Raw genomic sequence first — 12,354 nt, 5'->3', positions numbered from 1 at the left:
TGGTAAATCGGCTAGACACTGGCCCAAGCCTAGGTCTTATTTGTAATTTACGATCAGGTGTTACATTTACCAATCCATTTACCTATTATAAATAAAATAACATGTAAAACTTTTACACCCATGTAAATATTACATAAACATATTATACCGGTGTTTCGTACCTATAAAGTATACACATAACAGCTGTATTTTGAAATTACTTTCGCCCAATGACGTAATACTTGTTGCAGACAATTTAACTTTCATAACTAAAGTTGAAAAATCGATCAATCATTTCTCTTCGTAGCAAAAGCTTGTAGACTAAATGAAAATTGCCTCGATTTGTCGCAGTCGTTAAAAATTCCGGTAAATATTCGTACAATTTTTATCTTTTACATATTCAGGTGACTTGTTGAAGTAAGTAGCTCAGGGTAGGAAAAGTTATGAATATTTTACGTTGATTGTCCCTGCAACATGCGTGACTTATACAGCTTTTAGTTTCACATTCATCATATTATTATTGTACGCCTAAAATATTTGACAGTTTTATAGCGAAAAGGAAACAAAAATATTAACGCTTGGAGTTTTACATTTTTTATAGTTGAGCGTACGATAATTCAATTTGACTATCGTGGTAGTGATTCATTTCATGAGTTTGACATTAAAGTTTGTATAAATATTTTTAGAGGTCCACTCTAGTTTTTATTTAAAAGACTAATTGGTTCAGGTATGAAACTAGTTTATTTTTGTTAGTATAGTATTTGAAGCTAGTTAAAGATATACCTAAATTGGAATTGTATTCTTTTCTTTTAGAGCTAGATCAATAATAGCTTATATTTATATAATGATTTTAAATGATCTTTGGTATGTAACAGCGGTGTTGAGAGTGGCGCGCGGAGCGGGCGGCGGGGCGGGCCCGCGAGATGAGCGGCGCTGCAGCCCGCCCCGCCCGCCATGCAGCGACTGCGAACCACCTTCAAGCGTTCCCGTACACCGACACCCCAGGACATGAAGACACAAAGCAGCCTTGAAGTGCCCAAACAGGTAACTAAAATTAAACAATTTTAATATTTTCAAAACTATATAAGTACATCAAGGTAGTATCAAGATCCTTTTGATTTCGCCGCTACTATAATCTTGATATGAGTTACCGACCAAAAGTTCAATGTTATTCGCCCACGTGGAAACCTTTATTTTTTAATTAATAATTGTTCTCTATGAAACTTCCAAGATCGCGTCCTCCATTATGTTAGTACAGCGTTTTTAATTAACAGTGCTTCAAACTTCTTCATGAAATACCCTCTATTTTTACTTTCTGACTTACTTGTCTGCTCTTGGAATAGAGGTTCAGAAACGTTCTTTTAACAAATGTTGAAAGAGAAAACACGCATGGCTCTGGAATAGTAAAGGAATTAAAATTTTGATACGCACACGGGCGATTGATTGAGACAATTTGTAAGACCTCAGAAAAATTATAAAACAAAATTCTATGTCTAAAAATAAATAAAATGGCGTAGTTTAAAACAATCGAGGACTTAGTATGTCCTATATTCATATGTAGTCTACTGGACCTGATTTTTGAATTCGTATTACTCTCAACTTAAATTCTTATTGAGAAACGTTGAACATAAAACTTGTAGGTACAAGAGCGAATCATGTACCGATTTTTTTATTTATTTAGTAATTAGAGTATTTTTTTACAGCCATCATATACGATTGTTACTTTTGTACGAGTAACGTGCTGAGTCGAATCGGCAACTGTTCGACGTAATTCGAAAATATGGTGTACGTTCCAATTAAGACACAGAAACACTTTATTATTGGAATTCAGCAATACCAATGGCCAGATCTTGCGTACCTATGTATAATATTTTATCGTCCGCCCTAGATTTTAAATGTCATGTTGCCTGGGTTTGAACCCGCAATCATCGGTTCAATTGCACGCGTTCTAGCGACTGGGCCATCTGCATCGCTTAAATGAAATTCAAAATATTCTTTATTCTTGTAGGCGCATAAAAGTTTTTTTCAATCGTCATGTTACAGCATTGAATTAACGATTCGGAAAGTAAATTCTACCGAGAAGAACTCAGTCAGCGAAAAACTCAGTAGCTACTTTTTAACCGACTTAAAAAAAGGAGGAGCTTATTACCTCAATTTTTCTTACAGAATATGTCAGTAAAGTACAATTATTTTATACATCCTGGCTAGAAATGTTTAATAAAATCTTTTAATGAGGAATATGTATTACTTTACAATGTTTTTTGTACATTAATAGTAACTCTGTAAGATTCTACATTATTCAATATTACTATATAATCGTTGCGTCACTTAACCAAATAGCGAAAAATAATAATAAAATCACGCAAGTACGAGTAGGTATTTACCTATGCCTCTCGGAGGGCATCGAAACTTTTCCATGAAATATTGCATATTATATATAACATTCTGTATCCATATACATTACTAAGGAAATAAAATATAAGACACCTCTTTTGTAATAAAAAATTATAGATAGGTAGATAAATATTAGAAAACTTTTTTAAATATGTATATAGTATATACTGGTAGATAGCGATGTAATTAATTTTATCGTTTCAGGCAGAGTATAATAGTGTTACTCCTAACTAATAGATATAGAATACCTATAGAGGGTTGCAGTTAGGCAGGAAGCAGGTTGTAAAAAGCTTGCACGTTTTATTTTTTGCTGTGCTAAAAAACAATACACTGACCTAATGTAAGGCGAATGATTAACCGGCTAGGGAAAAGCTAATAGCCCTTCTTCTCTGGATCATATTAAGTGTGCCTTTTAAATCCTTTCAGATTCAAAACAGGGACGGCCATATAAGTAACGTCATTTACTTAATGGACGGTTTGAGGGGCTCAAACTTGGAAGAGGGAATGAGGGAATTTTCCAATGTTTTTTGGTGCAATTTAAACATTTTTATATAGCGTATAGCGTTTTTAAATTCATATTTAACTTAAATTAACTAAACTAAACTCGGTTTTTTCAAAATCTAATATGTTTATATATTACTAAAGAAAGTTCGATGCAACTCAAACCAAAGTTTATTAAATTTATCATTTATTATTTATAACTACGACAGAGTATACTTGTATATATTTCGTTAACTGTTACGCCTTGCTAAGATAAGATGTAATTTAACCCAAGTAATATTAAGAAAGTTAAATGAAGCGACAGCTGAGATGGCCCAGTGGTTAGAACGCGTGCATCTTAATAGATGATTTCGGGTTCAAACCCAGGCAAGCACCACTATATATATATATATATGTGCTTAATTTGTGTTTATAATTCATCTCGTGCTCGGCGGTGAAGGAAAATTCTGCCACATGGCATTCCACCAATCCGCATTGGAACAGCGTGGTGGAATATGTTCCAAACCCTCTCCTTAATGGAACAGGAGGCCTTGGCCCAGTAGTGGGTAATTTACAGGCTGTTACTTTACTTTTTTATACTTTAAATGAAGCAGCCCTATAGACAACTACATTTTTATAACGGAAATAAAATCATAAATCAAAATTCTTCTTCAATTTATTGGTAATATCTAATTAAATTGGTCGATATTGTGAAATGTCGCGATTCCAATTCTCTTTATAAAATAAATTTGCATGCCTCACTTCGTAAGTTATTAAACGTTTTTTTTTCGCCTCGTGAATCATGTTAATAATTCCTCAATTCAAATCGAATCGAAATTATGTTTTTGATGAAAATTATTTAAATATAAAATTTTTGCCTGCGAGTTCATATCTGTACTTATAAAATTTTTATTCGTTGATATTAATTAATTTTACGTAGAAGAAAAGTTTGTGAGGACAAAGTTTTTGGTTTTGTTTATTTTTCATGTCATTTAAGCGTACTGTCAAATAGGTTAACATTACATAATTATTTATGATTTCTTATCAATGGGCCATCCGTGGGAACTAAGGCTCTTTGTAAATGTAGTTACACTGGCTCACTCAGCCTTCAAAGTAGAACACAATAATACTAAATATTGCAGTTTGGGGTTAGAACATATAATGTGTGGATATCGAATGAAATGAAAATTAAGTACCCAATTCTTAAGGTTTCAGCCTCAAATTAAGTTATTAAATTTAAACAGGATCTTTATGTGTAGTTTACTAAAAACAGTAAGAATTCGCCTTATATGCACTAAAAAAAACAACACACATCCTCATTCTATTTAATAGTTTTAAAAAATCTGCATAAGATTGTGTCTACCAGCTGCAGATATAGTTGGCCATTATTGTTTTCCGGCGATTTTAATAAAGTTTTTGCATCCGCGAACAAACTGAAAATCCGGTCTTAGCAAAGTAGAAATTGAAAAATTCAGAAAGTATTCCGATCAAATTCTTTATATATGACTAAATTATTATCAATAAAAGAAAAAGTTGCATCCTAGGAATAAATTAATTTATGTTAATAAATTACTTTAACCTACACTTAACACAAGCAATAGCACTCACACGATAATAATACGTTAAAACGAATATAAATATGTAGGTACATTTATTAAGATTGATACCGTTGTTAAAGAACGCCTCCAGAATCTTATTTTAAATGAAACGAGACTAGTATGTATCGTACTAAGCCACTTTACGGCACTATTGTTTCATAACTCGTTCCATTAACTGGAATCTATTTGAGTGTAATATTCTGAGCCGTAAGGTTCAACTTTCACCTACTGCTAGTAAACCGTTTTCTCTGTAAAGATTTTTTAATTAATCTACCTACGATGAAGTATATTGATTTCTAATTGTAATAGATAATCCAGTCCCAATTAACCTTCTAAATGAATCTTTTAATTATGAACATTTTAAAGTACGTTAGAGAACTGAACTAGACCGGATCTGACCTCTCGGGAGTAGACTAGATGCGATCAATTTTTTTATTTATTGTACGTAATATCTAAAAGCATAAAATCATTTTTGCTTGTCAGCTTATAACGTTAATAGTCTAAATCTGTAGCTGGTAAATTGCGAATGGCAGCTATTTATGTAATTAAATTATGTATTAAAACCTTTTCTGAAACGCGCTGAAACTGCAACTTCTTTCAGTTCGGAAATAAAAAAAATGTCTTGCATATTCTTCAACGTTGAACGGAATACATTATAATATGAATAGCAAATAAACATCAATGGTCGTTTTTTTACTAAGACTCATAATCTGATACGTTCAGCAATATTTACGTATAAAGAAAATTAGAAAATAAAACGGTAAATACATACATACCGCTAAAGTTTAAAATGTGCAGTTATTATATACATTTTTAAATAAATACATTAATTTTACTAGGCGTATTTTTTAGTATAATGAGGTACTACATGAATGTATTCATGTAGTTTTTCCTTATTCTACACATGTTTACTAATTTTACGGACTGAGAGTTTTAAGTATCAGGGGAAACGTTTTAATAACCAATTTTAACAGAACCCTGTTAAAGTCGGTAATTAATAAAAAAGAATTATAAAATCCGTTCTTAATCAATCGGTGGACAAACTAGTTGTGTTTTAATTGGCTTAAAAATAAGACGAATATTGTCTCAGCTTATTCCATTATTATTGACTGAGAGTAGGTATGAAAATTATCACAAGTAGATTTTTTAAATATACATTCTAGCTTACTTTGTAATTTTCTTTCTTTTCACACTATCAAAAGACGCAATTGAAGAATGTTAATTACATTATGAGATTAGTTAACGAAGACCGCGTTAATACGGTACGTGTACGTGAAGCCAAGTAATAAAGTCATGTATAATTCAGGGGCAAATCTAATGTTCGCTTAGTTAGTTCGGCAAGTCCGGATGTAGCAGTAGAGTGGCCATGTGGCGTATCGTAATTACAACATTCAGTAGCAATACACACTCATAGTTATGACACACATTAACATGGAAATTTACTTATATTATTTTTTTGTAAAAATTACAAGAGTTATACCAATTCTTACCAGTATTCGATAAAACATAAATAAATATACAGTATAAATCTTAATTGTTGTACATACCATTGTTGTGTACAATTGGTTGCTGTACAATCAATTTTTGTCTTCAATTTTTTTATTAAAATCGTATCAAAAGTAGCTTAATGGTACGAAGTTAGCGCTTTTTGGTTTTTCGAAGATCACGATTTCACTTCAAGATTTCTTCAAACTTGTTCATAATTTACATAAAAAATTACGGTGCAATGGGCTTCCAATACATACAGGCCAAAATAAAGACACACATTATGATACCGTAGCACATTGCGACGTTGTGTCGCAAAACGATACCGTATCTTGGCAATCTACGACGTAAATATCATTGCTTTCTATTATTTATCTGCATATGTACAGTTATAAAGCAAGCTGATATGTCAAAAATTATCATTGTAACGAAAGCAAATAAATAAACACATCAGTTTTAAAACTAAATATATGAAATTAAAAAATAACGATTAAAATAAAGACGAGTCTCATTAATCCCCAATTAAGAGTAAGATTGCTTGAAATTATTATAAAGAGCAAGCCCTTCTCTTACTTCCTGTTTTTCATTTTCGTTGTAATCATAAAAATAATTCTCCTAACTTTCGGGAGCCAAAAGACTACATGTGAAATGAGAATCGTGAAGTTTAGACAGCTCGGTAATTATTCTATTATAATACAAAAATATGTATTTTACGAAATAAATCAGTATTTCCCCGAATACGTGAAATTCAGAATTATCAAGTCAACCGTCTAAACTAAAGCGGGCGCGATGCGCAGCTAATTGTATAATGAGAGTTTAATATATTAAAATCTAATACGAAAGGTACCGCATCCTCTGGTACAGGTTTTAGAAATAGTTTTAGTTGGTGGTTTATTTAGCATTACAAAAATAAAAACTGGCCAAATGCTAGTTGCAGTCGCGTACGAAGGGTTCCGTGCCATTCTATGAAATCGACAAAAAAATTATGTCCCTTATAAGAGGGGCACTTAAATATTTATTGTATTGTATATTTTAGTATTTGTTGTATTAGCGGCAACAAAAATATATCTGTGAAATTTTAAAATGTCTAACTATCACAGTTCATGAGATTACAACCTGTTGACAGACGGACAGACTGACGGATGGATATTGCGGAGAGAGCGGAGTCTTATGTTAAAGTCCCGTTTTACCCTTTGGGTAGGAACCCTAAAAATATGTCTTCATTTATTAGCAAAGATTCTCAAACGTGAATGTACTTTTGCGGAGTTGGCGCAATGAAATTGTAAAGTGTAAAGTTGTCACAAAATGCACGACAACGATATTTAATCTTCGTATATAATGTATTTAGTTAGAAGCTCAAAAATGAAATTAAAGTTCCTTAACTCGATTTGTTGTTGTACACTTAGGATCAGCTTTATTATTTTTCACTTCGTATTTATACTTTATACTATTTTAAAGTTAGTCGAGAATTTCATTTCACATTTAAACTTAACTTATGTACTTATACGTATTAGATTTAAGGAATCAGTTGGACTTCCTTCACAAATTCAATTGTATACCATCGTGTAAGGACATGTTAATGTAAAAGATTACACCATGGGGCTCCAATGTGGTTTGGTGTATGTTGGCGGACGAGCATATGTACCATCTCATGATAGGTGGTCACCACTACCTAAAGACAATGGCAGTAGGAAAAATTAACCATTCCTTGTAATACCAATGCGCCACCAACTTTGGGAACTAAGATGTTATATCCTTTGTGCCTGTAGTTGCTCTGGCTCATTCTCCCTTTAAACCGGAACACAACAATACTGAATGCTGTTGTATGGCAGTAGAATATCTCTATATCGATGAGTGGGTGGTACTTACACATACAGGCAGATTAAATAAAACACATGCTTGTTTTCTCATGATTACAATATCATTTCTATCGCCGCCCCGAACATTGTGAATTAAAAACCAAAGCATGTACCTCTCAGTTATACTTTCCCGGGATGGAATCCACAATAAGCAGTTAAGAATAATGTTTTTTATCCTCTCGCTAGATTTAGAAACCATTTTGGCAAAATTAATTGTAAGGCAAGGCTTTGATGGTTGCAAAAATAACATTCCACTGATATTTTGAATTGCTGAGGAGTAGGGACATAAACTCATTTTGATGTCTGTAAAAATACATATGTATGAGTGTGAGCGATTTTAAAGGGTTTGTTTTGTATGCATTTAATATGTAAATCGGCCATAAAACATTAACGAAATACGTTTTTACATGTATTTATTTCTTAATTGTATATTTGAACCACCTATATTCATTGGCGTTGTTTGTTTAATCGAATTATGATTACGTTATAAAATAATACGTTAAAATATTGTATATAAAAATCGCTTTTATGGATAATTCCTTTAAATAACATACATTTTTTGTTAATTGTAAAAGACTTGTGTGATTTATAGCTCTTATTAAGTAAGTTGTGATATTTGTAGGTCCGGTCGGCGTCGTTCGATGAGATACAATTGGAGGCAGCGCGCGGCGCAGGCGCTAGCACGCTTCTTGCGGTGCCACAGCAAGGCGCGCGCAGTCGTTCCTTTGACTCCGCCGGATCTGATGACTCGGGCACATACTTGGAGGTAAAAAATATAGCTGCTAAGCTGTGCTCAATGTAGAATCTGTATGAAATTAAATGTTTCATAACACGTTTGTAATGCTCACGAAATTTAAAACTAATTTTGTTACAGGTACCGCGCCTATGGTCGCGGCGCCGATCTGGGAAAGGTACGCCACCACCATGTGTGCATTGTCGACATATGGAAACATGGTTGGCGCGCCGCAGTGAAGAACGATCCACACCTGAACGACCACCAGTTTCATCCTCAGCCGAAGATGATGATGACGAAGATGACGATAGTGATATTGAGGCGCCGAGGGCTCTCCTTACGCCTGTCTTTACAACGAGAACATTATTGCAACCAGCGCCACAGTCTCCTCCGCCTTCACCAGGAGCACCCTCATTTGAGCTTCAACCACCCATCGATGAACCTCCGTTAGTTACTCAAAGAAGACGGTCCATATCACGGCAAGAAGCGTTTTTCGTCGAGCCAACTGGCAGCTCGTTGGAGAACGTCCGGGCGTCGGAGCAAGGAGCTAACAATGGTCCAAGAGACAGCTTAGTCCACGACATTTATTTAGCCGTTCCTGAGTTGAAACGTGATCGTGCTGCATCTGTAGATTCGTGTTTCTCGAAAGTTTCTGGTGGTGCGAGAGCAGAAGAATTAAGCAGCGAAGGTGGGGAGTATTTAACCGTACCAGGATCGAGTTTGCGTTCCCGGTCGGTGGATATCGTCTTACCAACAGCGGAACAGTCGCGTTACAAGGCACTCGCTCTAACGTCGACTCAAGCTGCGCCCCAACATGCTTACCAAGCGCCCGAAGAAACTCAACCCAGTCCGGTGGTGCTACAGACACTAGAAAATAGGTAAGTTAATTTGTAAACTGAGCAATAAAATTTTATTTACGTTTTGTTTTTTTTTCTCTACGGCTTTAAGACTTTATGGTGGCTTTTCATATTATGCAATACCTTTCCTCTTTAAAGTAATTATTTATACCATATTGTTGTGTTACATTTGCCTTCAGTTATAAATGAAATAGAAGGCGTTACGTATGTATATATGTGTGCGTGCTTATGTTACAATAACATCATAAACAAAGTGTAAGTATTACATGATACGATTCTCTGAAATGAGAAAAGTTGCTGCGGCCTTTATAACAAACTCAGTTGTTTGTCGTTTAACTTACTGTTTATTTCAGAGAAAGATAAACAATCTTTGAAAACGTATAGGGGACGAACTTTATATTTATTTTCCATTGATCCAAAAAAATAAGAAAAAATAATAACTTTACTAACGGAATATGTTGTTACCATAAATAAGTATAAATTTACGTCAAAAAATTGTATTCATATGAGCGTGATCATATGTTATGTGGCTTTTGTTATAAATCTGTTATTCTACTAGCTGCCTGTCTACCAATTCCTCTGATGGGTGGATAAATTGTTTATTGAGCATGTTTTAATTCGTTCATTTTTATGATAATTATATCTCGTAGATTTAAGCATGATTGACAAATAAATATAAACGCTTATATTGTCAGGAAACTGGTGAAATTATTTTTTAATCAATTGCTAGTGATTTAAATTTGCAAAAAGATATAGGTTATTATGATTTTCGTACTCAATTTAATGATCAAAAATAAGAGTAATTCATTCACAAATTTTATCGTAATATCAGAAACAATTTAAGATTTTATTTTTTATATTCTAAGATCGTATTTATAGAACAGAAACATTTATGGTATTGCGATATTTTCTAATTTTTTTTTGAGATATAGTAATCTTATATAAAAAGTTTCGATTATCTGATTCGTATTCGTTAATTTAATATAACGGAAATTGCTTGGACTATTTATTCATACACACACGTGGCGTTTCAAGCCATGTTCAAGCCGAAAAACAGCGATTTCTATATTTTCCATGAACTATTTAAACCATTTTGCCCCATTTAACTCGAAATATATTAATCATAAGTATATAATAATTGGTTTAGTTATTAAAATATCATTAACTAAACTCCAATTTTCAAAAATACAGCTCAATTAGTCATTAACATATTAAACGTAAGTAAACGTCTAAAAATCGGCATTTTAATTACTGAATGACATAGATAAAACATCGAATACAGTTCCAGTGACCTAGAAAGTCTTTGCCGAATAATTGTATGAATACATATGAACAATCAGAAGACAGTGATTTGAAATATTTTCCAAGAAATCGATTTTTATTAACTTAACCTAACGCCTTTAGAAATTACAATAGCAACAAAAACTTTCCCATTCGTCGAAGAATAGATTTAACGATACAAGGTTACATTTATAGTGACTTTTGAAACATTTTGTAAGCCAGGTTGTGTTGTTTTGTGAACCAGAAATAGTCACATAAACTACAATTACAGGAAGCTAGCTAAACAGATTTAAGTTATAACTGCAATAGCTATTAAATAACAATGGTCATTGCTTAATAGTTGTCATATCACTGAATACAAAACAGTTTTCTTGCTAAATAAGTTAAATTCGGTTGAAGTTTAATTTATTTTAAGTTGTCGGCTGCGTGTAAATCTTCTTCTTAATTGTGAGTAGTTATGAATAGTAAACATTTTTTAAAATTAAGAAAAATATATTATATTTATCTGAGAGTGTTGTATGTACCTATAAATAAATTTAAGGATTATCTACTAGAACTCGGCTCCCTTTAACACATTCCTGTTTTTGATGGGATCGTAATTAATTATTCAAAGTTAAGAGGTATGTTAATTAGGCAGTTCTTTGTGCGAATCGAAAGGCTATAAAAACAAGACATTTTAAAATGTCAGGTAATAAGACTTTGTTATTTTTATGGTTTGTTTTTTAAGCCGCTTGGTTTATATTATACGAATAACTATGTAGATAGTTTTGTTTTATATTTGTAGTTGTAGGGTTGGTATTACTTAAACCAATATTATGCTTAAAATAAGTTTGCAAATATATTCAAATTATTATTTTATCGTGGTCGACTAGAAGTAACATATGCTAGTATGAACATTTCACATACTATTGTTTAATTTTAGATTTCACCTTCTCACACTTGCTATCGAGTAAATATACACGAGAACAATTATTATGATAACTATTGTTCGGGCCAGTGGCCATAATTAGACTTGATTCATCATTGAAAAATTGAGGAACGCAATTTGCCTGATTTGAAAAATTGTTTACCCTTATATCTTTTACATAGTGATACTTAATAATAAAAAACGTTTAATAACTAAAGTAGAAAAGAAATATTTTTTACAACATAGTTAAAGACTTTGTATTTGACTTATGTTAATGCTTATATACTTTATTGTATTTCACAAACATAATGCACAGAAATATTAGGACTAGAAACAAAATAATGTTGTACAACAGACGGGTTTATGGCTACCTCATTCCTTGCATACAACCCAACACTGAAACGTTGATCTTATACTTAGAAAAACGCTCTAATGTCTTTCTTTATCGCATAAAGAAATGCGTAAATATCTGTTTCCGTATGCCAAATACCGAAAAAAGCCGAACTTCTATGCAAACGTTTATCCCCAATTACACCTTACTGGATGATTCAATATTATTGTTATCGTATTCAAAAATTTCATCTTACATTTTTATAAAAGATGAATTTTTAAAAATCCTCTAGGTCATCTATTTACCATAAGGATGGTTTACATTCAGTTTGTGTGAAAAATTTAATCTTATTAGACAACATAGCACCCTATGAGACCGGCTAGGCTGCGCATTGTATATCAGTCGTTCACTTGATATTTTTTTCCTGTTGATCAATACACGCCATAAACT

At 32.7% G+C, this 12,354-nt stretch overlaps 1 protein-coding gene across 4 annotated transcripts in view; it reads left to right on the top strand.

The window, feature by feature from the left end:
• The first annotated feature begins 896 nt into the window (after nucleotides 1-896).
• LOC124544060 (eye-specific diacylglycerol kinase) overlaps nucleotides 897-12,354 on the top strand; it is a 102,905-nt gene continuing 91,447 nt past the window's right edge. For 3 of the 4 annotated variants that reach the window (XM_047122474.1, XM_047122473.1, XM_047122475.1), the window contains exons 1-3: nucleotides 898-1,023; nucleotides 8,418-8,561; nucleotides 8,670-9,406. In XM_047122474.1, the coding sequence (XP_046978430.1) occupies nucleotides 934-1,023; nucleotides 8,418-8,561; nucleotides 8,670-9,406 (971 nt within the window). In that variant the 5' untranslated portion in view covers nucleotides 898-933. Of the gene's footprint in view, nucleotides 1,024-8,417; nucleotides 8,562-8,669; nucleotides 9,407-12,354 lie in introns of all 4 variants that reach the window. The other variant, XM_047122472.1, reaches the window with a different exon arrangement.

Source organism: Vanessa cardui, chromosome 4, assembly GCF_905220365.1.
Source record: "Vanessa cardui chromosome 4, ilVanCard2.1, whole genome shotgun sequence".
In the NCBI taxonomy this organism is placed as follows: domain Eukaryota; kingdom Metazoa; phylum Arthropoda; class Insecta; order Lepidoptera; family Nymphalidae; genus Vanessa; species Vanessa cardui.
Note: the sequence above shows the minus strand (reverse complement) of the source record. Positions and strands in the feature narration are given on the sequence as shown.